Source organism: Vigna unguiculata, chromosome 4, assembly GCF_037176805.1.
Source record: "Vigna unguiculata cultivar grain cowpea cultivar isolate G323 ecotype 2 chromosome 4, ASM3717680v1, whole genome shotgun sequence".
Lineage (NCBI taxonomy): Eukaryota > Viridiplantae > Streptophyta > Magnoliopsida > Fabales > Fabaceae > Vigna > Vigna unguiculata.
Genome location: NC_140795.1, coordinates 43185580 through 43213550, shown reverse-complemented (window position 1 = coordinate 43213550; position 27971 = coordinate 43185580). Strand labels below are relative to the sequence as shown.

General features: G+C 27.8%; 3 protein-coding genes across 3 annotated transcripts; all 3 read right to left on the bottom strand.

The window, feature by feature from the left end:
* Positions 1-373: 373 nt before the first annotated feature.
* LOC114181657 (glutaminyl-peptide cyclotransferase-like) lies at positions 374-9889 on the bottom strand. Its single transcript, XM_028068168.2, has 11 exons — positions 9690-9889; positions 8074-8130; positions 5721-5756; positions 5570-5634; positions 5401-5464; positions 4865-4982; positions 4641-4738; positions 1979-2049; positions 1800-1830; positions 1571-1625; positions 374-628 (listed from the first exon to the last, which is right to left on the bottom strand). Exons 1-11 carry the CDS (start codon positions 9867-9869, stop codon positions 495-497), a joined length of 909 nt encoding a protein of 302 aa, XP_027923969.2. The 5' UTR covers positions 9870-9889; the 3' UTR covers positions 374-494.
* A 10770-nt stretch (positions 9890-20659) lies between these two features.
* LOC114182599 (VAMP-like protein YKT61) lies at positions 20660-24702 on the bottom strand. The gene is made up of 6 exons (XM_028069493.2): positions 24351-24702; positions 23946-24043; positions 23653-23757; positions 23435-23500; positions 22833-22919; positions 20660-20961 (listed from the first exon to the last, which is right to left on the bottom strand). The coding sequence occupies exons 1-6, from the start codon at positions 24541-24543 to the stop codon at positions 20911-20913; spliced, it is 600 nt and encodes a 199-aa protein (XP_027925294.1). The 5' UTR covers positions 24544-24702; the 3' UTR covers positions 20660-20910.
* Positions 24703-26948: 2246 nt separating this feature from the next.
* On the bottom strand, positions 26949-27549 carry LOC114182664 (uncharacterized). Its single transcript, XM_085671811.1, has 2 exons — positions 27347-27549; positions 26949-27249 (listed from the first exon to the last, which is right to left on the bottom strand). The coding sequence occupies exons 1-2, from the start codon at positions 27419-27421 to the stop codon at positions 27130-27132; spliced, it is 195 nt and encodes a 64-aa protein (XP_085527937.1). The 5' UTR covers positions 27422-27549; the 3' UTR covers positions 26949-27129.
* Between the last annotated feature and the right edge of the window lie 422 nt (positions 27550-27971).

Sequence of the window (27971 nt, the reverse complement as noted above, 5' to 3'; positions counted from 1 at the left end):
ACAGAGTATTATACGGTGTAAGGACTAAGTTACTTAAGATATAATTATGAGATCTTAAACTTTGCTTATAACTCTAATCATCATATAGATATGAAGCTATGAGATGGTGAGAAATTAAAATAATTATTAAAAAATAAACTTTTGTATTTACAAAAGGAAAAATAATAAAATATCAAATACATTTTTTTCTTACAAATTATTTTAACGATTGTCGTTCCTAAACTAATATATTTTAGGAAAGTCTTATAAAGAAAACGAAAATTATATTATAATTCCGGAAAATCTGTTGTTACATGATACACACCCTACACGTGTTATAGTACTAAGTGTATATTTAATTTAGGACAAAACAAAATTTTTAAGAATAAATTCATAACGATAAACGTACAAATTTATTGAATGTCAAAATATCTTGGTTCTTACATTATTCTAAACCCAATATTAAGATAAAAAAAAGTCCTGAACCAAGTGATTTGACTTGAGCACATATTTTGTTATTGATTTTGAGGTCCTTGTGGTGGAATATAAGGGTCAGGCAAACAAAGTTGCTCAATGGTTCCTTCATCAATTGGTGTCTTTATAGGACTAACCTTTATCTCGTACAGCTTTGGCCACAATTTTCCGGTCACTGCAAGTACAAAAACATATATCAACAAAAATTAGAATTAAATTAAACAAAAATTACGAATATAAAAATTAAATTAAATATAAAATATTAATTATGACAAGCAATACATTACTAAATTAACACGTGAATTAAAAAAATAAAAAATAATAATAATAAAATTACAAAGTAACATATGATAGTCACTGTCCAACATTGTTAATAATAATTTAAATGGTATTAATAAAAAAATCTAATTGAACAAAATTGACAAAAATTATGATATATTTAAACACAAATAAAATTAGAACTGATTTGAAAAAACTTGATAAAAATTGGAATCAAAAAGATATTTTAACCTTAAACTTATATTAATATAAAGTTCTATGGTAAAGTATAAGATTGGTTAATTTACCTAAAGAGATTAATTTCTTTTTTTATATTACCAATCTTGATTCGCTTTTTTAAAAAATACATATATGGATTAAGTCGTGTTTCGTGTGTAGGACTTTATTTTGAAGTTATCAATGTTATTGGAGATTTCAATATTAAAAACACTCAAGTCGTATTTAGCATTGACGACCTCAATATGAACTTCAAAATGAAGTTGTACACACCAAAGACGACTTAATCCATATTCGTAATTTTTTTAAAAGGTAGACCCAAATTGATAATATAAAAAAGAAATTAATTAGTAAATTAACTTACAAGATTATTAATATTTTAAGCATATAACAAAAATTTTGAACTCTTGTTACAAATAAAACTCAAGCAATTTTCACTTTTTTTTTCAAAGATAAAAATTTGTAAATCTAGTATAAGTCAAGTTAATAAAATTACATTGTTATTGAAAAGTAAAATATTTGCAATAACTAAAAATATTTGCTTTTAGGTAAGTAACATTATGTTATTATATTATGAAAATTCCAAATCGGTAATTTAATAATTAGGAGATTTAGAACTTACCAAATATACGCTTCTGCTCATCATCCCATGCTATCCCATTCAAAATATCACCCTCCTTAAAAATGAAAGATATGCATATAAGTGCAATACCAACTTTAATGAATATTTTTTATTGCAAAAATGAAATTAGAGTAACATTTTTTTTTTCATATTTTAATATCATAGCAACATTATGAAAGTGCAACATATATACAATAATCTGTTAATATCAAAAGAATAAAGTCCTTACATTGATCTCTCCAGCATCTACAAGTTCCTTCCTGCGTGTGATAGACCAAATGTAACTTTAAGCAATTTGAATAAAGAAATTTTCTGTTTTTTTTCTACTTGAATAAATGATTTTGTTAAACTATTTATTCCTAAAATACTTATTTTATATTTAAATGGCACTGAAAAAGAACACAGTACTTCAAATTTTGGAGGAGAATCCATCCAAGAATGCTGCCATCATTGGGAGATATTCTCACGATGCAATCGGTCTACACAAAGAAAATGTCAATTACAAACAAAACTATTTCACAATTAGTTAATTTAAAAAAGAAGAAAGAATTGATGAAAAAAAATTGTTGATAGTCACTAACATTCATGATAAATTAAAATTATTGATGATTCACTAACAATTAAAAATTCATCAATTATTCATTAATAAATATTTAGTCTTTTTTCTTTTATTCTTCCTTCTCCTTTTCTTCTTCCTCCCTCATCGTCCTTCTTGTCATGTATATTGTTATCACCTTTTAGTGTGTCTTTTCTCTTCCTCTTTCTTGTCCCTCCACCTTCTCTCCTTCTCATTTGTCACCTTCATCTCTATTACTGTTACTATTGTTGTCATCAACGATTACTATATTCGTCTCTTTTTTCTCCTTCTCTTTTTTTCTCACCCATCACCAATTTATTTATGGCAAATATTGTCAAATATGACAATAAAAAATTGGACACTTATTTTACCAACAGATTTACTAGAATGATTATTGATGATTCACTAACAATTAAAAATTCATCAATTATTCATTAATAAATATTTAGTCTTTTTTCTTTTATTCTTCCTTCTCCTTTTCTTCTTCCTCCCTCATCGTCCTTCTTGTCATGTATATTGTTATCACCTTTTAGTGTGTCTTTTCTCTTCCTCTTTCTTGTCCCTCCACCTTCTCTCCTTCTCATTTGTCACCTTCATCTCTATTACTGTTACTATTGTTGTCATCAACGATTACTATATTCGTCTCTTTTTTCTCCTTCTCTTTTTTTCTCACCCATCACCAATTTATTTATGGCAAATATTGTCAAATATGACAATAAAAAATTGGACACTTATTTTACCAACAGATTTACTAGAATGATTATTGATGATTCACTAACAATTAAAAATTCATCAATTATTCATTAATAAATATTTAGTCTTTTTTCTTTTATTCTTCCTTCTCCTTTTCTTCTTCCTCCCTCATCGTCCTTCTTGTCATGTATATTGTTATCACCTTTTAGTGTGTCTTTTCTCTTCCTCTTTCTTGTCCCTCCACCTTCTCTCCTTCTCATTTGTCACCTTCATCTCTATTACTGTTACTATTGTTGTCATCAACGATTACTATATTCGTCTCTTTTTTCTCCTTCTCTTTTTTTCTCACCCATCACCAATTTATTTATGGCAAATATTGTCAAATATGACAATAAAAAATTGGACACTTATTTTACCAACAGATTTACTAGAATGATTATTGATGATTCACTAACAATTAAAAATTCATCAATTATTCATTAATAAATATTTAGTCTTTTTTCTTTTATTCTTCCTTCTCCTTTTCTTCTTCCTCCCTCATCGTCCTTCTTGTCATGTATATTGTTATCACCTTTTAGTGTGTCTTTTCTCTTCCTCTTTCTTGTCCCTCCACCTTCTTTCCTTCTCATTTGTCACCTTCATCTCTATTACTGTTACTATTGTTGTCATCAACGATTACTATATTCGTCTCTTTTTTCTCCTTCTCTTTTTTTCTCACCCATCACCAATTTATTTATGGCAAATATTGTCAAATATGACAATAAAAAATTGGACACTTATTTTACCAACAGATTTACTAGAATGATTATTGATGATTCACTAACAATTAAAAATTCATCAATTATTCATTAATAAATATTTAGTCTTTTTTCTTTTATTCTTCCTTCTCCTTTTCTTCTTCCTCCCTCATCGTCCTTCTTGTCATGTATATTGTTATCACCTTTTAGTGTGTCTTTTCTCTTCCTCTTTCTTGTCCCTCCACCTTCTCTCCTTCTCATTTGTCACCTTCATCTCTATTACTGTTACTATTGTTGTCATCAACGATTACTATATTCGTCTCTTTTTTCTCCTTCTCTTTTTTTCTCACCCATCACCAATTTATTTATGGCAAATATTGTCAAATATGACAATAAAAAATTGGACACTTATTTTACCAACAGATTTACTAGAATGATTATTGATGAATTAAATAAATATAATTACCAAAAAAATTTTAAAAAAGTTGAATTACTAATAATTTACCGACAATTATTATAAAGAAATAAATTATCAATAGATTTAGCAATGAATTTTAAAAAAATCTAATACCGATGAATTTGAAAAAAAAATTATTTTCAAATTTATTGATATAATTTACCATGACATTGTCAAAACTTAAACTGAGAACTCGGATGCGTTATTTATCGATGGAATAATAAACATTATAAATTAGTGACGAATCCATTACCGATAAATATTTTTGTCGTTAAAAAATGTAATTTATCGATGGATTCTACTAACAAATCCATTATCAACAAATATTTTTGTCAATAATTAAAATTCTAAAATTCGTTGATAAAATTTATCAGTAAACTATGTTTTACTAGTTTTTTTTTTTTCTATTGATAAAATTTATCAGTAAAATCTATTTTATCGACAATTTTTTCTATCAGTAAAATTGTATCAGTAAATTAACATTTTATTGGAGCATCTCAAGTTTTCAAAATTTGATTTATAATATTCTTTAGCTGATAAAAAAATCACAAACAAAACCAAGTAAAAAATAATCTTAAAATTATAATCAAACAGACAAAGACATACCGGTAAAACATTTGCCCAAACTTCACCATTTATGTATTCCAATTCATTGAGATTGTATACTTGATGACCCTTATAGTAGATAACATGTTTTGATTCAGCTGCAACAAATAAGGCAATGCAAATTCCATGAAATACAAAACAAACTATGAACACAAAAAGAATATGCATACATAAATAGTGAGAGAAAAAGAAAATGGAACTTCATTTTGGATAAATAAACAAACCTTTAAATGTTTGAGGATTAAGTTGATACAACGTTGAACTCCCATCACTTCCAAAAATCACTTTTCCATCAGTTGCCAGACCCCAACCATCATTCATATCATGATCGAATCTTCCAATCTATACAAATTTTAAATCAAGGTGTTTGAGATTTGGCCAGCCGTGTCACATTAAAAAAAATATAAATTCTTTAGCACGGGTAAAATAGTCATAAAAAAGTAAACTTTTGTATTTGTAAAAAGAAAACTAAAAATTGTGAAAAATAGTATCAAATGAGTATAAAAAAATTTTATGTGTCAAAATATTATTGTCCAGAAAAGTATAAAAAACGTTGCATGTGAAACACTACGAGAATCATGTATACTAGAATGTTAGAAATTCAAACATTAAAGCTTAAATTTTTATATTTAATGTGATGTCAAATCTTTTATATATACGAACAATTCATACTTTAGAGATAATCAATTTCTCTAATGTATTCCAATGAAAAAAAAATGAACATAGAAAACATTTATCGATGAGATTTAAAGCTACAAACTTGGTTTAAATTTTGAGGGCTATATATGAGACCATCTCTCCGCAACCAAGTTACTTGATACAACCTACATAAAGTGCATTGGAGAAGTGTATTAGAATACACCTGTTCTTGAGGATTTTAGAGAGCAACATAATGGAAAACAAAATGCAACATAATTATGTTTTAACACCTGTTGTTGAGGAGAGTTAAACCTTCCCCAAATAAGGATTCATCCATCTTATGAATATTTTCAACCTGCAATGTGCCACAAATTATTACAAAATTTACAACATTCACACTGGATTTAACTGCATAACTTAGAAAAAAAAAATAATTGGTACCTTCCCAGTAAGAAGAGCAACTTTACGAACAGATGACTGAAACAACAAATCATTCAAAGGTTAAATGCAGTTTTAATTACACTTACAGGAAAACAACTATTAATTAAAAACAAAAATAAAAAAATAACGGCTGTCTCTTTATCTCATATTCACTTTAATTATTTAACTTTCAAAAGAAAAAAATATTTTTTGAAATAATTACCATTTTAAATTTTAAAACGTCACTTTAGACTTATTTTTAACTTATTTAATGCATATAAAATTTGTTTTGTTTTATTAAATTTATTTAACGGAAAATTAGGGTTTATCATTAAACTCACCAAGATGATGTTTTAAGCTCTGTTCTGGTGAGTGGATAATCAGAGTCGTTAATTTGTGAAGATGAATTGTAAAAAGGTCATATGTTCCTTTGAAAAGATACGTGCAAATCATCCAAAATGGATTTGTCAAACACCATACAAAACTCATCCTTTTAATATGAAAAAATTGGAAAGAATAAACAAATTTTTTACTACCATAACCTGTTATTAAAAAACCAAACATATAATTTATAAATATATATGATATACATTAATAGCCTATTAACTGATTATTAACCTATAACATATGTTATAAGTTAATCATGAATTATAAAACAAGATGAAAATGTAATTAAATGTAAAATTTGAGTCTGAATAAGAAAATATATAATTAAATGTAAAATTTGGAAAATAAAATATGCACACAAAAATTTTTGAACATAACTATTAAAGACAAAAGAAATTTTAAAATAATAATTCATTTTAAAAATAATAGTTAAAAGTAAAACAGGAATTTTGAAATATGGACAAAAAAAAATATCTCTTTATATATATATATATATATATAATTATTTTTTGATAAATAAATAAAATATATAATAATTATTAATAATAATACTTGTATATAATATAAAAGTATATATTATAATTAATAATTATAATATATATATATATATATATATATATATATTAAATATATGTAATATATATAATAATTATAATATATGTATAAGTTATAATTAAATATAATATATATATATATAATAATAATTAAATGTATATAAAAACATTAATATATTATTAATAATTAAATGATATATATATATATATATATATATGTATATATATAATGAATAATAAAAATAATATATATAGTAATTAATAATAATAATTATTATTATTGTAAAAATGATAGTAATAATATTCTTTTTATTAATTTTTATTAAATAATAGTTTTTGAATTTTATATTTTTAATTAATCTAAAAATTATTTCATATATCAAGAGTATTTTAATAATATTTAAATTTTATCTATTATAATTTTTTTATACGTTATTTAAATTATTCACTAATTTTTACAAGATTTATCTTTAAATCTATTATTTTATTCTCTAAATTCACAATAAAAAATATACATATTCATCAATTGAAATTCGCACAAATTTATCTTCATTTTTCTTTTTTCAAATTCATGTACGACAACACACCACTAAAATTCGAAGTGAAATTAAATCCTTGATCAATGAATTTATCCTTTCAAATTCTCATTTGAAATGTTTTATTTTATTTTTAATTTATGCAGTCGTTTTCATTACAAAAGTCAATAGATAATATCTTAATTTATTAGTTCAAATTTTAACGCGTCACATCATTTATAACATCTTTTTCTAATTTTTATTTTAATGTAAAAGTTTTATAACATACAATGATTAATATGTAATTTGATTAATAACAAAAAAATGTTTTTAAAACAAAAGATATGTAGTTTTGTTATTATTCCAGACTTACCATATTAAATTTTAAAATTTACGTATTTTAATATATTCTAATTTATGATAATAGGTGTGACTCCTAAAAATAAAAATGTCCTAATTAGATTATTGCGGTCAAATAATCAGCATCAGCATTTTTAACCATTGAATTTTCTTTCTACATTTTAACTTTTGTTTATAACTATTATTGTTGAAACATGAATTGAGTTATGGTTTCTACATACAACACAAATTTCACATCTTCCATCATAAATCTTTTTTAAAATACTCATACATTATTTCAGAAGGAAAATTCAATCTAAGAGTAAATTGCTATGTACTTTTTGAAATAAAAAATAAATAAAATGGAGATAAATTGTTAAAAAAAAAATAATCTACTGGTTGAAAAAACTCTCCCTTAATGTTTATACTTACAAACATTTTATTTTATAATTTTTTAACATACTATTTTAAATATTTTAAAATCTTTCTTGTAAATATTAAAAATGATTAAACTAATATAAGTAGGAACTAAAAATAATTAAATGATGATAAGACAAGAATGAATTAAAGAAGGTTTACCTGTCCATAAAGTCCAGTTGACTCAAATAAGGTGTTATTTCCATAATAAAGAAGGCCCTGAAATCAATAACAACAATAAAAAAAATGTCCAAATCAACATTTTTGGCATTTCATAATTAATAATAACATAATTACTCTCTCCACAACATAAGGCCAAATATTCACTCAATTACTTGAAAGGGTGTCAAATAGTTCTATCTATGAGAGATTGTCAAGAAAACATTTTCTTTTCTCTTTTTAAAGACTTTCCCCCTCTCTTTTTTTTTTTTTTTACGTCAAGTTAATAGACTAGTTTTGAAAAGAATATTGGATAAGATTAAATAAAGTTTTCGCTTTAAAAATGCTACATACACAATAAAAACTTTCTATTTATCAACCCAACTTATTCTCACTTAGGTTCTTTGGTTTAAGAAAAAATAGAAGATAAAAAATTAAGGTTGTTTAATTTGAAAATTAAATAAATATATTTTTAAGATTTAAGTAAATTTTAAGTTGAAGGTAAATTTAAGTATTTTTTTATTAACTTTTTATTTTATTGAGTAGTTATAATTTTTTTTTCGACTAGTTTTTTTTTATATATTTGGGTGATGAAATTATTAAGTTGACATATTATGTTACTTATTTGTCTCGATGAAAAAAAAATGTGAGGGTTTGTGATTAATACGAGATTATATTGTTATTAATGTAAAATAATAATATTGTGTTTGGACGAATGATTTCGATAATTCTAAAAAATTGAAATACATAGTAATTGAATTATTCACAATTGAATTTAATTTTCGGCCGACTCAACTTGATTTTCGACTTCGGTCGACTTAGTTCAACCTTGTGACTTGGCTTAATATTTGGTTCTGACTGACTCGACTTAACCTTTAATTTAATTCGACTCGACTTGACTTCTGACATGACCCGATTCAATTCAACTTTCGACCGGACCTGACTCAACTCGATTTCCAACTCAATTCAAATGTCAAACCTGATCTGACCCAATTCGATATCTAACTCGGCCTGACACGAAGTATTTCTTTTATATTTTTGTTTTATATTAATCACAACAGATCATATTTGTTTAACTTGTAAAACAAATATATTTGTCGTTACATCGCCTGGTTAATAAAAAAAAATCGAAAAACGGAATGCGTTTTTCGTCTCATTCAACAGAAAAACTTTTTTCTAACTGAAATTTCTCTACTAAATAAAGAATAACTTTGTCTTTTTCTGAAGTGTTTACTGTTTCTTCTCTTAGTGTTGTTTTTCTTAAATAAAATAGATTAGTTTTGAAAATTGGTCTAGAGAGGAAATATTAATTGTTTTCCTTTAGAAAGGTCAATGAAAATATTCATCTAAGTATGAAAAGCAAAAACTTTCTAAGAAATAAAAACATAAAAATTAATAGAAAAATGAGCAGCATAATTGTTTAAGTTTTTATATTCATTCCTCACTATAACATACTTTGTTTTAAAGACATAATCTTCATGTGTCTTGAAATCCTGGGTTATATCATGTGAAGATAATTTCAGTGACAATAGTTATTTTTGTTTGTTGTAGTAAAGTAGATTTTGGGCTTTGTGTGTGAAAGATGCAAAGAAGAAAAGAGAGAAGAGAAATTGGATGACCTGGGTGAAGGCTTGTGGATCGTGAGGGAAGACATTGACGATGGTGAAGTTGGCATAGGAAATTGGGTGTTGCAACGCGCAGCATCTGTTCGACGAAATGACTGAAAAGATAAGGAAGAGAGAGAGAAGGAGAGAAGCAGCCATGGAAGGAGTGAAAGAAAGGGTGAAAGAGGAACGCATTTAAGGAGTTACGTGACAGGTGCTAATCCTATTGTACTTATACACCTCACAAGGGTAAACTGTCGGCGTTTCTTCTTACACGTGGGTACGCACGTTTTTTTTTTCTGTCTATTTTTTATATTAATTTATTCAATTAAAAAAAATTCATGTTTTATTTTTATATTGTTAATAAAATATTTTTATAATTAATTTTATATATTATTATTATTAATTTTAATTTAATGTTATTGATATCATATTTTAAATGATATATATATATATATATATATATATATATATATATATATGTTATAAAAAATGATTTAAAAAATTAAAATGTAAATTTTTATATTGTATTTAGAAAAATAATTAAAAACTTGATTAAAATAATTTAACTTTAAATATTATTTTCGAAATATTTAAAATTGGTAGTTACATCATATATGTTTTACTAAATTTTAATTAATTTTTATATTTCAGTATTTTATTTGATAAACTATTGTGTGTATTATTTGTTTATATCATAATAGTATCTTGATATTTTTGGTATGCTTATATGTTAAATGTTTCAGAGGTGTACTAATGTTTTTCGAAATTCTATTGATATTTTTTGGTAAAAATCATGTGAAATTTTTAATGATGTGATTATTAGTAATAGTATATTTTTCACCTATGCATAAATACATATAAATATATGAGATATTACACGTATTTGATACGTTTGATACATATGTTTTTATACAATAATTCGTCCTATTTTAAAAAGATAGAATACGATACATATTCGATATGTCCATTTTATATTAATTTTTTTTAAATATTTGAAATTATTGCTGTTGTGTGTTTAGACATTTAATTTTATGATTTTATAATTTTATAATAGTTATAATATTTTATTTGTTGTTATTAATATTATAAAATTCAATTTATATCTTATTTAAATTTATTTTTTATTTATTGTGATTACTATTTGAAAATTCACTTAAAAAAATCATTTAAAATATATATATGGTTGGATGTTAACATACTAAAAAACAAAACATGGTTGTTTGGTATAAGAATATCGTAGTTGTGAAATTAACCAGTAAGAGTTTGGTATAAGAGTATCGTAGTTGTGAAACTAACCAATAAGAGAAGTACATGTGTAGGGTTAATAACCTTCTACATGTGAATTAGATTGTGTTTGTTATTGGAATCACTCATCTTATTTCACCATCTTGGGATTGAGTGAGAATTGTTTTTAAGTTGTGGTTCAACTAATTTTCCTCCTAGTGTTACATGCTAGGCATATATCTAAGGTTCTAACTAGTTATAAAGTTTTGATCTTAGCAAGTGATTTATTCAAGCAATCACTAAGGTATCATACTAAAATTTGATTATATTAAGCTCTAGGTATAAATATAGAGTCCTCTAATTTTGGAGAGTTTTCTGGAGAGAGATTTTCATAGATTAGTCCAAGGGTTTAGAAACCATTTCTCTGTATTTCTTGAATTTCTTTAGAGAGCATAAGATGGCATGGTTATTGAAAGCATTGTAATGTTTTCATGTATCATGAGGACCTAAACCCCTTAAGGTTATGATGTAATTTGAAACTCTCTTGTAGTGATACTATTTTATTTATCAAGGTATGTTTTATTTACATGTTTGTGAATTAATTTGTGATTGTTGTTGGATGAACTTATCACTCATCTTATTTCACTACCTTGAGATTAAGTGAGAATTGTTTCCAAGTTGTGGTCCAACCATTGGCAAACCTTCTTGTTGACATAGGGGAGCCATGGCTCCCCTAAATTTTTTTCATTTCATTTTTCTTATATATTTTAAAATTATATTTATATTAATTTTAAAAAAAATATCATGTATAGTTCATTCTCTTTTTTTTTTTTCATTTTTTATGTATTTCTATCTCTTTTTCATCTCTCCTTTCCTTTCTCAATTTTCATCTTCGATCTCTTTTTTTTTTAAATAAAATTGTACAACGGTGAAATTAATGAGTTAAAGAATATTTTGAATGGATCAATTTCTTCTTTTAAATAAATTTATTTTTACCTTTTTTGAAGGATTTTTCTCTTGCATGTAATAAATTTGTTTAGTGTGTACCAGTAGATAGTGATAATCTATCTTTTTCTAAATAGGTGAGAGTTGATAAATTAATATTAGAAACATTATAAATAAAAAGTAAAAGAATTGATTTTTTTAAGAGGAAGACTTGAGATGAAGATAAAAAAAAAGCATTTATGTCTATTAAACTTAAGAAATTTGATGAGAATCCAGGAATTAAAGATAATGAAAAACAATTATATGAAGTTTTAAAGTTACATGTAATGAATTTGAAAAAAAATCTAATTTGGCACCCCTAAATTTTTTATCCAAGTTTCGGCACTAGGTCCAAGTAATTTTCCTCCTAGTGTTAGATGCTAGGAATATATCTAAGACTCTAGCTAGTTGTAGAGTTTTGCTTTAATGCAAATGATTCATTCAAGCATTTATCAAGGAATCATACTGAAATTTGATGATATTAGGCTCTAGGTGCCAAGAATGAACCTAAGGTTACACTTAAGAGCACTCTAGGACATGAATCATTACTTCTTTATGAATAATAATTGAACTTGTATAAGAGATGAAAAAAAGTCGTGAAATCTGACTTTAACACGTTTTTATTACATTGAAATCAACTCTTTCATTCAAATTTGTTTTACACACTTTTCACACAATTCAAACACTGATTTACTCAAATCAAACCAGTTTAAACATTGTGTATTTTTCCAAATCCTTATAGATCTGAAACTTATTGTACTATATCTATCCAGTATATTTGCTAGAAAAGTGATTGCACAAAGCAACCAACATGCATTCAAGTCCAAAACAAATGTATATAGTAAGAACTCGTAGATAAAAACATGTTAATCTAAAAAGCAACAAAAGACAATGAAGTCTAACATTATAAACACTATCAACCCAACTAAAATAATAAAAATGTAATCATGCAACCATTTTTACAAACATGGTTAGCACATTAACAAATCAACGATCAAACCACCACACAAATCATGGTGAAACAAAAAAAAATTGTAGAAATTTTAGAAGCACAAACTTAATTATCAAGAAATTAAAACTTAAAATTTGAATGAATGCCATACAAATATGGTAAAACTAAATATAAAGTCATACAAGAAGAAAAAAAGAGAAGGAAAAAAAAAAAGAAAACTAAATCGTGATATTTACTGATAATTAAAATTTGTCTATAATTACTTATAAGTATTTATTAATCATTGATAATTATTGATGAAATTTGGTAATCGATAATTATGAACAAGTTTTTTTATTCGTTGATAAATTTATGGATAAGCATTTTACTAACCATGATGGTTTTAATTTGGAGTATTATAAAACAACATAATAATATTATGTGATTTATAACTAGTTTTATTTTGTGACTTTCTTACATAACTTTAACTATAATGTGAAATGTATGCTAAATTCTCTTTAATTACAAAGAAAGTCATCGAGTATTAACATTTTCAACACAAACAATTAGAGAAAAAAAATCAAACTCAATTTCAGTACAATTGTGATGGTAGTGGTCCCATGCAGAAGCAGAATTTTTTCATTGTTCATCGTTTTCTTTTTCTTTTCTTTTTCATGCACCTACCTTTCATCTTCGTTTATCTCATTCTTCATGCATGTGATTTTGTATTATCACACCGCATCTATGTTACGTCTTTTCTACGCAAATATTTCTCACACAATATAATCATGCAAAGAAATTTATATTAAGAAAAAAAAATCAATATATTTGGTGGTTTGGGGTCTTTGTTCCTCCATTTTTTTTAATGTATTATTTAATGTGCATGATATTTTAATATTAAATTGGTTATTTTTATTTAAAATTTTAGAATAATATTATTTTTTAGGATTAAATATATTTTTAGTCTTTGACCTTCAACACAAAATTAAAATTTTACTACAATTAAATTATATTTAGTGAGAATTATTTTTTGGAGGTTATAAAAATTTCTACAAATTAATATAAATTAACATAATTTAGGATGGTCCATTGGATCGTCTAAAGTGACAATAATAGTTAGAACTTTATTTTTTTGGAGGTTCATAACCTATACAATTTGGAAGGTTACAATTTCACTTTCCGACTTTCGTTTCATTTTCAGATTTCCCTTTCCCCTTTCCCTCTTAACATTTTTGCTTCACGTTTTTGGGTTTTCCTATTTAGTTCCCTTCTTCGTCTCACATTCATATTTTCGAACATTTTTGTCATAATCACATAGTTCTATTGAGTTAGAAATATTATATCCATTCATTTTTAAAAGTGAAAGACCAAAATATATCAAAATTTTAAATAGAGATAGGTTTCAATTTCACGTCCAAATTTAGAGACTCAAATATATTTAACCCTATTTTTTATTTATAATTTATTTTCTTATGAATTGCTTTATTTTGTCTTTTTATAATGTTTATTATGAAGATAATATTGTTTTCTCTTTCGTTTCTTTTTTATATTATTTATTGTGTAGATTACTATATCTTTTAAAAAAAATTTAGCTAAACATATTTGAATATAATTAACTTCACCTTTTAATAATATTTTATTTTATAATATATTATTTCTAAGCTATAAGTAATTACTTTAGATGGAATGACTTTATTAATTTTCATTTTAAATTGATCTAAAAATTACACATTTATTACTGTTAGTATTCGTTAGTTATTTAAGATCACAATTGTCCAAGATTTATTTAACAAGAAGGTTTGATGTAATCGTTATGGAGTCAAGATTATATCATAAACACTCAAAACGGTTATATCATATGTCCTTTTGATCCAATTCACTTCATACACTCAAAGTGAGTACCATTTAATTAGTTCTAAATATAGTTAACCTAACTAATTTCGTTTTATACACTCAAAGTAACCATTTAATTAGTTGTGAATATACTTATCCTAATATAAATGACTATATTAATTATATGCTTCTTATGATCGCACAAGTCATTCAGATGTCATGTTATTTAATCAAATATATTGTTGAATTAACCACTTCTATAAATACTAACAATGAAAATCAATATTCACATTCTAAGGGGAACCTTACACATTTAATTACACGGCTAACCAATATTCATAGGTCTTGTGACCAAATTTATTTGCGCAGGTAAGCTAGCTTTGACAGACTATTAACAATAAATGAATTATTCATTAACGATGAATATAAAAAGTATAATATCATTTAATCGAACTTGAATATAGTTAATTAATTCTTAAGATACACTCTTTTCACGTTGAGATATATGTATTTCGAGTATGAGATTAGATATTAACGAATAATTCGATAATGAGTAGAATAATAGACTCAATAAACAACAAAATTCATTAAAATAATAACCCATTACTCTGATATGATGTTAGGAAATGAATTTTAATCTTACATCAACCTTAGGAAACCGACTTGAACTTCATTAAGATAAACTCTGATACTCACGTGTGACATTGGATGAATACAAAAGTATAATATCATTTAATCAAACTTGAATATAGTTAACTAACTTTTAGAACACACTCATCTCAAGTCGAAGCATATCATCTCGTGGGATGCGAATAAATACTAATGTATAGTTTGATGGTAGTATTATAGTGGATAGAGCAATAAATCCATTAAAAAATAAATTTCACTAAAATAAACTTTAACTCATAACTTCGATATCATGTTAATTAGTGAATTTTAAACTTAATTTAATCTTACAAAACCGACTTGTAAGATAGGGTTCACTCACTTATATATTATGAATTAATCTTGACACGGTCAATGTAAAACTTCCATTAATATCTTAATAAACCACTCATTTTCATCAACAAATACAAGGTCAATTACGTGTTTTGCAAAAAAAAAAAAAAAAAAACAATCTATAACATTAATTGTATGACAGTTATGATTTCTTCTCATAGCCATTCTTTACACGCTGCATGATATGAAATAGATAAATATTGAACGCACTCGTTTCTAAAATATAAAATTACTCTATTTGAATAATAAGATTTAGAAATAACCCTTTTAAATATATAGACGTTGTTAACACATTTTTAGAAACATATCAATTATTGACATAATTTAAAGTAATGAGCACAATACTTGTAGGCACAAGTATTGTCCATATTAAGTTTCTTCATCACCCACCAAAGGTGACGTGGTTCCGGTTGTTTCATGAATGAGTCAAGAAGACTACGTTACTTACCAAGGCTTTCAAGTGAAAATTGAAAAGGTATATTATAAAAATACAAGTAGTGTTTTAATTTTGAGAAAAACAAAAAACTTTCTTCTTAACTATAAATAAGTTTTAGTTACTTTAAATACATTTATTGATATTTGTCACCTCAATTTTAGTTAAGAAAAATATTTTAAAAAGAATAAGGAGATAAAACTATAGTTTAGAATAAAGGTAATATTTAAAAAGAATATAAGGAGATTAATAAAAATGAGCACGAAGTTAATATTCATTTCTCTCTTGACAAGGGTAAGATCATTTTATATGATAAAGCAAGCGAAAAGAAACCATTAAAAAACAAATCAATATTCAATTTGGCCTCCGAAGGATTGAGATACCAACGGATAAATTTCTCAAATAATATATCTTCTATTTCTAAATTGTTTCCTTAAATAAGATTCTCAACAAAATTTAAAATCTTAATAAAATAATTTAAATACGAAATGTGAGAACCCTTTTTTTTTATGTTTTCCCTTTCTATGTACTCTCTCTGTCAGCACTCACACAGAAGCAACACTCCACTCACCTGCACCTCTCTTCTTCACCATTTTCTCCTCCTTCTCTCTAACAACCAAAGGGGTTTGGGCTCCAATTCAATTTTTGAATTCTGTTTCCTCTTTTCTGTAACAACAATCCAACCTGAGACTAACACATAATCTCTTCCCCAAGTTGTTCAATCCATCCCTACGCGTAAGTTGATTCCAATTTCTCAGTTTACCTTCAAATTTTCTGAATTTTGAGTCCTTCAATCTTTTGGGTTGAATAAGAAATCACACTCACGTCTAGAAATTTTCATTCCAGCTCCTTAAGTGCTGAAATCAAACCATCTTCCAGTTGAGAGCTGTATTTGCTTACGATTATTGAGAAGGTAAGGGAAGCTAACCCCTTTTTTCTCAAATTGTATAGAAAATTCGTTGATGAGTCTGAATTGCATGATTAATTGTTGATTTGATGTTTGAATTGCATGAATTGGTAAGTGATTGAATTGTGTTTGAGGAAAACTGGGCTACTGCATGTGGGAACAGGTTCGTAACCTGGTATTTTTGCCTAGGCGAGTGACTCTCGCCTGAGCGAAAACACCAGGAAACACACCCCTGTTCCTGCGCGAAGTCTCGCCTAGGCGAGCTGGGGTCGCTTGAGCAAGAGACGAGCTCGTCTAAGCGAACCAGTCTAGCCTGAGCAAGAGTTCGCCCAGGTTTCTTATTTTGCCAGTGTTAGGGACTCGCCTAGGCGAGATTGGCTCGCCTGAGCGAGATGGCCTCTCGCCTGGGCTAGATTTTCTAGCCTGAGCGAGAGCCACTGCAGCAGGAGTGTTTTAGTTTTGTTTCCATTAGTGAGAATGCATGCTTTAATGTAGCTTTGTGCAAAATAGACCCTGTATGGTTGGGATGTTATTATTGATGTATTGCATGACGAAATTGGATGAATGTAAATTATGAGGAGTTGTGGTTGAAATAGAATTTCAAGGGAAATTCAAGTGAATTTGTAGTGTGTGTAAGGACGTGAGGAATCCATATTGGTCGGTATCCTGAAACTCAAATAATCATTCATGCTCAGATAAAGTAGAATGAATTATGTCGTGAGGAGTAGCAGGAGGTCCTCGTCATTGGACTTGATCCAGTCCTAGATGCGAAGGGAACTTACCCTGGGAACGGTCGGGTGAATACTCCATGTCTCCAGACTCTACAGAGTCTGGAAACCGTTACAGGTGCAAGCCACCAAGAGCTCCAATGTCGCTTACACAATCCGGATATCGAGTCTAGGATTTAAAATTGAATTATGTGTTATGTATGATATTTATAATTGTGAAATGTATCGATGCCTCTCATTTCAGTTAGCTTACCCTTCTTGTTTGTGTTTGCTTGCTCTTGTATATTATCCCTTGCAATGGTCACCTATAGTTGGTGTGAGCAGAGCAGAGACCAGATGAAGATACCCCTCCTGAGTAGGAGTTGACGCTTTACTGAGAGTTTTCGCTGTAGTTTTTAGGTTGCTGTTGTAAAGTTTTGGAGTTGTGCAGTTTAGCATCTTTTGTACCGACTCTTACCTTGAGTATTTTCATGTGGCTTTTGGATGACTGTACTAACTTTATATTCATACATAAATTATATGTCGGTCATATCCTACTACCTGCTTTGCTTGATCATATGATATAATGTTTTATTTGATAACGTGGAAAACTATTAAATGGGATGTTACACGAAATGATATATTTATTAAGCTTACTTCTACTATTAGTTGAAATATAGATAGTAGATGTTAGCCTTATCTTTAATTAGCATCATCTTTATTTTTATTTTTAGTTAAACTAAATCTTATTATAAATCAAATAATATTATAGTCTTATATCTCTTTGTTATTATTAACCTTATTTTTTACTTGGTCTCAATATTTGAGGGGGTTTAGTTGGTGTGATTTTTTAATTTTTATTGTTCTTAATTTAGTATCATTTTATTTAAAAGGAATTAATGTGATAATTTTTATTAAATTGATGTTAACATAATTTGAAATATGACCATATATAAATGATTCTAGACTTCTTTAATCTTCTAACCCCTCTTTCTACTTATCGAACTTCCATGACTGTTACGTAGCTGTTACGTAGAGTAGAAAAGAAAGTGAAGGATTGAAAATACTCAGAGTCACCAATATATGATCACCTTACAAATGGTGTTAATTAACGATAATTTAACGAAAGTGATATATCATATCACCCATTTTAAATAAAATGAGGATTGAAGTGAAGATAAAAAAATTGAGGAATCACAATAAAGAAAATTCTCAAACAACATTAACACCGAAAAACATATTAAGCCTTAATCTTATTATAAATTAGTTAGTATATTGTAAGTGATTTCCTATATATATAACATGTAACTAATGCTATAATATATGAGTAAAAAATAATATTTAAAAGAATATTATTTTGTTTACTGTTTCTTTCATAGTCTTTGTATATGACATTCCATAAATTATACATTGTATCAGAGCATGCACTCTCTTGTCGTCTTCCCCCCAATACTAGAATTACTTCCATTCTTTCATGGCTTTAAATAATTCTTCAACCTTAGACCAGTCACTCAGTCCCTACAATAATCTCTATAGATTGAGACAAGCCAGTCATCAATGATATTTCGTTAACTATTCTATCTTTATTTTGAAAAACAATACTCCCTTCACCGTGTTTATAGTGACAATAGTGAAAATTATCTATTTTCCATTTCTCACATTACAAACTAATTGGATGTCATTTTTTAAGATAAAAAATTTCGGTGATCTAAGATATTCCTTTGGTTTTGAGGTAACGCATGGAGCTTCTAATATCAATATTTGTTAAAGAAAAAATTATTCTTTAGATCTTTTCTTTGACATTTACATGCTAAATTCTAAACTTGTTTCTACTCCTTCTAATTACTGCACCAAATTGCATCAATCTTCTGCACCAAATGACATGTTGATATATCTTACCAACAAGAAACCTGATATTAATTTTGTTATTCACACCTACGTCAGTTCATTGCTTATCCCACAATTACATAGTTTTTTATTGTATTCTTCGTTACTTTAAAATTGCTCCTATATTAAGAATCTTCTACCAGTGAAATTCAGCTCAAAGCTATCAACAATTGTGATTGGTTCCTGAGTCTATCTTATTTGTTCTCTTATATCCTAAAAATCTAAAAAGCAAGTCATAATTTCTCAATGTTTTTCTAAAGTTAAGTATCCTGATCATCTAGTGTCACTTGTCAAATTCAATATGACTCACATATTTAATTCATGACTTTGGTGTTTCTCCTAATCTTAATGTTCTGTGACAATAAATATACTCTTCACGTTGTTATCACTTAGTTCATGATAAATTGCTTTTTGACTTGATTAAGGTTCCACTTATTAATTCAACAACACAACTTGATCATTTCTTCACAAAAAGTTTTAGTTCCTAGAGTTTTTTTATTTCATTTGCTCCTAAATATGCATGAATAATATTTATTCCCTAGCTTTAAAGAATATTAGCTTTATCTCTGTTATTAGTTAAAATAAATATTATAACTTATTTAGTATTAATCTTATCTTTATTGTTAGTTAAAATAAATCATATCATAAATCAATTAGTATTAATCTTATCTGCAATTTATGTTAACCTTATCCTTATGGTTAATCTTACTATAAATCAATTAATCGATTATAACTTATTTTTTATATAACTTATAATCAATGTTATAGTGTGTATGAATAATAATATTTAAAATAATATTTTCTTTTATATATCTTTTATTTATTTCTCCGTCTCTTAAATATGATATATGATATACCATAAATTTTACAACATAATTCCAAGACTCGTTTATGTAAAAGTGTATTCACCAGCCTACCAATCATCATCTCAATTTCCATCTTTTACGAACCAAATGTAAATTCTAATTAATTACATGGAGCATATTGTTGTCTGTGCATAGGATGGCAAAAACCACCCCAAGGTCAAGAAAAAAATAAAGCGAATGAGAGTGACAATGTCAATATCCAACAACAAACTAACATGGAATGACTCCACCAGAACAATAATTTATGCATACTATAAATTATCATAGTGAACATCACAACAAGGTAAATGGGTATTTGAATTTGTCACACGGTAAGACAATACATATATCAGGTAAATCACATCATAATTTCACCAACCAAACAATGTAAAGTGATAGACATATGAAGCTATTTTCTCCTATCCAACAATCTCCATGGCTGAACAGGATCCAAGTGAGCTCGCAGCATATTATGGTCAAAGCTTACAATATAGTACAACACTGATTGGTTTTCTTGGCTTGTTTATAGAACATCTGTTTCAAACGCCAATGTCACATTTTGAGTCAGTAAAACGAACTAGAGGAAAAAATAATACATTCACCATTAAGACAGTTATCTTCCAAGGAAAAACCAAACATAGTTCAAATGCTCATATTTCATGCAAGTGAAATAACCATGTAGCTCACATATTCATATTAGGTCCAAAAAACACCATTTTTACATCAAAAGAACAAGTGAAGAAATAAAATTTCATCCAGAGATTGTGCTGACTTAGGGTCTGGATGAACTTCTTCACAAGTACTTTCAAGAGAAAAAAATACCAAACGAAAAATGAAATAAGTTTCTCAATTAAATAAAACTAGTTTATTCATAAATTAAGATGTACAAACTCTTCGGTATTAGCTTCCCCAAAAATCTAAACTTTTTTTAACTTTTGCACCAGGCTAATTTTATTTTATGAAGAAGCTTATTATTTTATTTTTCTTATTTTGTTGTCCAACCAGTGCTTATGAAAAATTTATCCTAGCAGAACCTTAGTTACAATAAAAAGATATTGATTATAAAAGTCAATAAAACATACCCTCACCAAGAGATTCTATTCTTCCTTCTAAAATAATAGAGTAGCGGAAACACAAGTACCCACAATTTTATTATACTAAAATAACACAATAAAAAAAAAAACATAAAATGGATAATTTTGTAAAAGTGGTTTCGAAAGGATTGTATGGTAAAATAAAAATATTTGTACGGCTACCAATTTATATCTTCACCAAATAATGACTTTTTTTTATTTGGTAAATGATAAAATAGCCTAATTAAAATAACACCAAAAACAATTAAAATAAAAAGTGTCCCCTTTATATAATGGTAAAAACACACCAGGCAGCCGTGACAACAGTGTTTTAAGACAAAAATGCACATCCTAAGAAATATTTGGAACACCATGACCTTGCAAATAATCTTATTAGCAGCATCCCTCAGTTTGCAACAAACAGAGCAGGCTGCACATGTCAACCCACTGGCTTGTATAGGCATATCCCGCATAACTCAATAGGTTTCCTTAATTATCCATAGATGTATAAAATTGTTTGTATGCTGAATATGACTAAATATTTACATTTTCACTATTTCATAAAATATTAGCACATTTTTTGTTGATTTTGATAACTGATTGCACAAAAAGGATTTATCAGTTCATGGGCGAGTTCAACTATCAAGTTGTACTGTCATCAATTATCAAGTTGTACACTCATATACTTATAAGTCTACTTTAATTTCTTTTCACAGTATGTATTTTTATTTACTTGCAATAAATAAAAATCCTTAACTTTTAAATTTTTCCTTTGACTGTTTTAAACATCATTTTAGTTGGCAGTACACCCTCCTACAGATTTGGATTTGGATGAAAAAGTTGTCAATGACCCTGTAGAAGTTTTTTTTTTCTATTTTTTTTTTCACAAGCACATGCCAGCCTGCAGTTATGTGGGATGACGGATGAAAAGTAGTCCGCAAGGGATATCTAGATTGGCCCAATTTTGGCACATTCTTACTCCTTGGGAAAGCACATTCTAATGTACATAGACTGCCAAAAGCACAGATGTGTATTGTATAGAACAAAGTCCCAAACTGGCATGTTATTTATTACACATAATCCATATTAATGCATTTTGTATAATCATCTAATGGAAAAGCATATATAAAAGTTTTGCAGCAAGAAAAGAGATTAATTAATCACAAAGCTACATAATACATTCATCATATACGCATACTCAACTCAATGATAACCATAACCATGTAGACAAGACATAAAATATGTCAGACAATAATAGATGCCTGACTATATGCAGCATTGCTATACTAGTCCCAAATGCAAATTAGTGTAACAGGAGTTGTTTAGATGTACCTGGGATGCGGCACTCAGATCAGAACTCTTCTCGACTAAACTGTCCAGCTTCTCCCCTCTAGCCAGCACACTATCAATAGTCTTATGCTGTTCACAAACAGAAAGCAATCATATGGTCAAAGAAATCTACACGCCAGAAAACTGCAGAATCTAAACAAGCCTATCGTGTAGGAAGAAATTAACAAAGCCCCACAACCCACCTAGAAGGCCCACAATTCTCGACTACCCATTTATAGTAACATAACCAAGTAAATGCACATCAATAAGAAACAGCAACAAATCTGGAAGAAATAACTAATAGCAACTAAATTATTGATGAACCACAGACAGACATAATGTAAAATGGAGGGCATCCTATCACAATGCTAGAAAGAGACAAATTAGCGTTACTTCATTGCATTTGAGTTCATTAAAATGATACTTAACTCAGTATTGTAATCTAAACCTAAATGTATTTGGGAAAAAAATGCCAAATTCTCAAACGAATTTCAAACAAAAAATACAGACACATAGCTATCATGTATAAAATTGAACAACTACATAACAAAATATCTTATGCAACTTTGGAAGACAAGAGATGCAGGGAATCAGTGTGTGCTTACAAGGATGATTTTTGTTTCATCTAACTCTCTCTGGATTTTCAACAATTTGTCAGCCTCTGCAGGATCCTGATGATTTGACAGGAACAGATAAAAGGGGGTTTGAGGCATTAGTAATGGTGTATAAACGATACCAAAATGTAACCATTTATTAAACAGAAAAAAAAATGAATAAGTCCTTTAGCTGCAGCTCACAAAATATAGACGAGGAATTTACATGCCTGGAATTTTGTCAGAGCTTCATTCAAATAGGGCCATGGTTGAGTACTGTCTTCCTGTACAGTTCTCCATGACTCACCAAAAACTTTTTGATATTCATCTACCACCTGCATTTTTATAGTTACAGTCAGCTCTTCCTATAGAATCTCCACAAATTAAATAAATAAAACACAAACCCCTTACACAATTATAACATCCTCAAAATAGTTATCATGTCTCATCCTAACAAAGGAAGCAGCAACAATCCGTAAATAAAACATAACACTGAACCCACACGCGATGCTCTGACTCTCACCTGGTTTAGAAGAGAAAAGGCACTTCTAATCGGGTAATGATCATCCATAAATCCCAACGCACAAAGACCATTTCTGTTGTAGGTGTGCACCTTATACTCTGCAATCAAAAAAATGAAAGAAGAACGTTTTCAATAATTCACAATTCGGCAAAATATAAAAATCGACCCCCCGCAGAAAACCAAAGAAATCACCGCAGATCAAAGCACACGGTTATACCACATCGTCAATTTTAAAAATTACGATTTATATTATTCTGACGGGGAGCAAGGAGGGCAAAAGATGATAAACCGAATCCGGATCAACAAAAACGACCGCGAAATAACCCGAATGAGTAATCGGTGTCGGTAAACAGCAAGGTGGGAAAAGAAAGAAACCCTAAAAAACGGAATCTAAGGGAAAAGAACCTTCGTGTTGTACGGATTGGCGTTGGCCTTGAGGGGTGCGTTTGGCGACGGTACGACCGACAAAGACGATGAACTCCCTGACGCTGTGGCGTTGGAAGTAGCCGAAGTGGGTAACGTCGGAAGCGTTCGCGAGAATCACGGGATCGGAACCTTCACCTGTGCATTTAAGCACCAACAACGCTGTGATCTTCATCGTTTTCTCTCTCTCGCTCTAGAATTCTCTCTCTCTCTCTCTCTCTCTCTCTCTCTCTCTCTCTCTTTATCTCTGTGAAAAACTGTAACACTACAAAGAGAACGAAAGACAGCAGATCGGAAACAGAAGAATGGCTCTCTCTATTACACAAAATATTGACGTGTGTAGTTGCATAATTTTATTTATATAATAACAACACCAACAATAATTATAACTATAATAATTATTATAATTATTATTTGTTTGTTTGTAAAACAATATTTTGTTATAAAAGTCAAAGAAAGCGTTAATTTTCTTGATTCTCGTTTTTAGTGTATCTAAATAACAAAATAAAAGGCAATGAGGAAATAATATAATATTTTCATTGCACTAAAATCGAGAGTGTAAGTAAAAATAATAGCAATAGAAATAAAGAATAAAAAAATCATTTTTAATTCACGTTGAATGTTTGATCAGGTTGGAAGCTTCAAAATGAATCTATTTAATTCAGGGTTTTTTCTGCACCCCATTGTTTGCCTCTTTCAGTTTCAAAATTCCTCTACCCGAATTACGTGAACCCATTACTCTAACCGGATCCGAAAAGGACTTTCGGATTGGTTTCTTGGGAAAAATAAAAAACGCACGCTCATCCCCATCAAAAACCAAATTCTTAAGGGAAAAATAATTTAAAATATTTATTAAAATACTAAGATTAAATTTTATGTTTAAAGAGAAAAATAATTTAAAAGTAAATAAATTTTAGTTTCGTAATATTAGTTTTTGTTGTAATTTGATCTTATGATATTTGTAACATCCCTCTTAATCAAGAGGGCCGTGTCAGGTCTGCAGCCCAATACACCCCAACCCCTCACCCCTCAGGCCACACAAGGACCACCAGGTAGGTTGTTGCTGCAGCACAACTGGTGACATCTCTCTAGTTGAGAGGGTGTTAAAGGTCAGGTCTGGGGTTCGACCCCGACTGGCAACAACCTACCTGGTGGTCCTTGTGTGGCCTGAGGGGTGAGGGGTTGGGGTGTATTGGACTGCAGACCTGACACGGCCCTCTTGATTAAGAGGAGTGTTACAATATTGGTTTTGTAGTATAATTGAAAACAAAATTTATTATGATTATAGTGGGTTGCAAATAAATTGAATGAAAATTATAAAAGTACATATAAAAATTTCAAAAATATTATCATATAATTTCTTAAAAATAATTTAAAATAAAGTAAAAAAAATACAAAATGAGATGAAATATAAAGTAAAATTATGAAATTTATATTAAATAAAAACATTTAGATACTTGTAGGTATTTCCTATGACAAACTCACTTTAATCATTTAATTTTACATTTTCAATTTTCAATTTTAAACCAAGAGTTATTATTAATCATTTTTTATCGTCAAATTTATAGTATAAAATATACTTTTAATCATCATTTCAAATCATCTTACATTTCAAATAATCTTATCGTTCCAATATGACATTAAACATGTTTAATAAAATCTTTTAAATTTTGTAACATTCAAACATTTTATTATTATCACAACATAACAATAATTTTTTAAAATTAATAAATATTTTTTTACAAAATCCAAAATAACATTTATTTTATTTAAACCATTACGTTTATTTCTTAATTAAAATTATATTTTTCACTATAATAGTTTTTTTTTTCAAAAAACTAGTAATAAAAAATTTAATTTCAAGTTATATTACAAAACTAAAATTTATTCATTCTTAAATTATTCTTTATTTTATTTCATCTCTTAAAACAATTAAATTTTAAACATAATATTTTTAGTTAATTATTTTAAATTAGTTTGACATAAATTTAATTTCCAATTTTTTTCTTATTTAAAAAAAATCATAAAATCTTCCCAGAATTCTCAACAAAGGAAGGAATTTTTGCTACCAAATATTAAATTGAAAATTTGATTTTCCAGAAGTTGAATTTTGAACTAATATAGTGAAAAGGTTAATTTAGAAAAATAATGTTCCCATAAGTCTATTAGAAAAACAAATCGACATTTGCATTTGAAAATTTCGTTGGAATTGATAAGATAATATTTTAACACAATTCGAATTATAAAAAAGTTGGATGTGACAACAACAGTGGATTCTTCCTTCTCCACAAATCAAGCATAACAAGAGTATGAGCATAACATTCCACTCTTTACTTTTCTTTTCTTCCACCTTCCTCCTTATAAAACACTTTATCCTTTTCTTTTTCATCTACCAAAGCAACCATATTCTAACATTGTTTTCTAGAAGCTCAAATACATGCCACCCTCAGGTTAAGTTAGGACACAATGCCTTAGAAAAATAAAGTTTAGGACAAACAAATAAGGTATTTTTATCCCACAAATAAACAATCATCATAATTTCTTATGACAAACAAAACGATGCAATATCCCAGATTCAGGTGAAACCTTTAACTTTTTTTTTTTATTTCCAGAAGTTCTATACAATAATAATCTCATAATGTCAAAAAACAATTCTCTCTATTTTCCTAGTAGGATAAAAAAAATAGATAAATTGTTCACTAAAAATGATTAAGGGAAAAGAATGAGTGTCAAGCACGAAGCGCAATTGAAAACCATCATCTCATCTATGCGCAGTTACTAGGGTTTCAATAAAACGCAAGCCATCAAATTTTGGAGCGAACTTCTCCGTTAGAGTGGATTTCCGCGACGAAGCGTTATCACGGATTCTCCTCTCATCATCCTGCAACAAACAAAACACAAAACTCAGAAAATTATCTTTATTCAGAAAATAATTATTTTCATTTCGAGCATTGAAAGTGGTGAAATATTTTCCAAACCTGATGAGAGGAGGAGGAAGAAAGGGAGGCGACGGTGGCCGATGCGGCGGCGGCGAGGAGGCTGCACTTCTTCATTGAGAGTTTTGGCTGTGGACTGTGGAAGGGAGAAGAATGAAGATGAAAATTTAGGGGGAAATGTGAGTGGAAAAGAGAGAAACACAATTTGGAGTTTGTTGGTTTCTCAGGAGGATTTGACGACACACTATATATATCAATGACGCTCAATCATTATTCAAAATGAATAAAATAGAGTAATAGAGTAATTAATTATATATTATTATATTGTTACTATTATTAAAATATTTCTAAATTTTTCTTCTTCTCAAAACTTGGTTTGTTTGGTTGTTCTAATGACTTTTTAATATTTTAAAACCTTTACTTAATTGATGTTGTTTAATAAAATAATTGAAGTTTTACACTCGAAGAAAAGTTTGTGTTGTTCTTTAAATAATATTTGTCTTATGCTCGTTATTTACGAAATTACGACTCTTTTTTTAAGAGATATGCATCACGTTAAAGCTTTGATTTTTATGCATAAAGAATTTTGTATTGTTAAATAGTTGAAAAACATTTATTAGGAGTTAGCATGGAAATTTTTTTTTTCTATTATAACATGTGAAAAAGA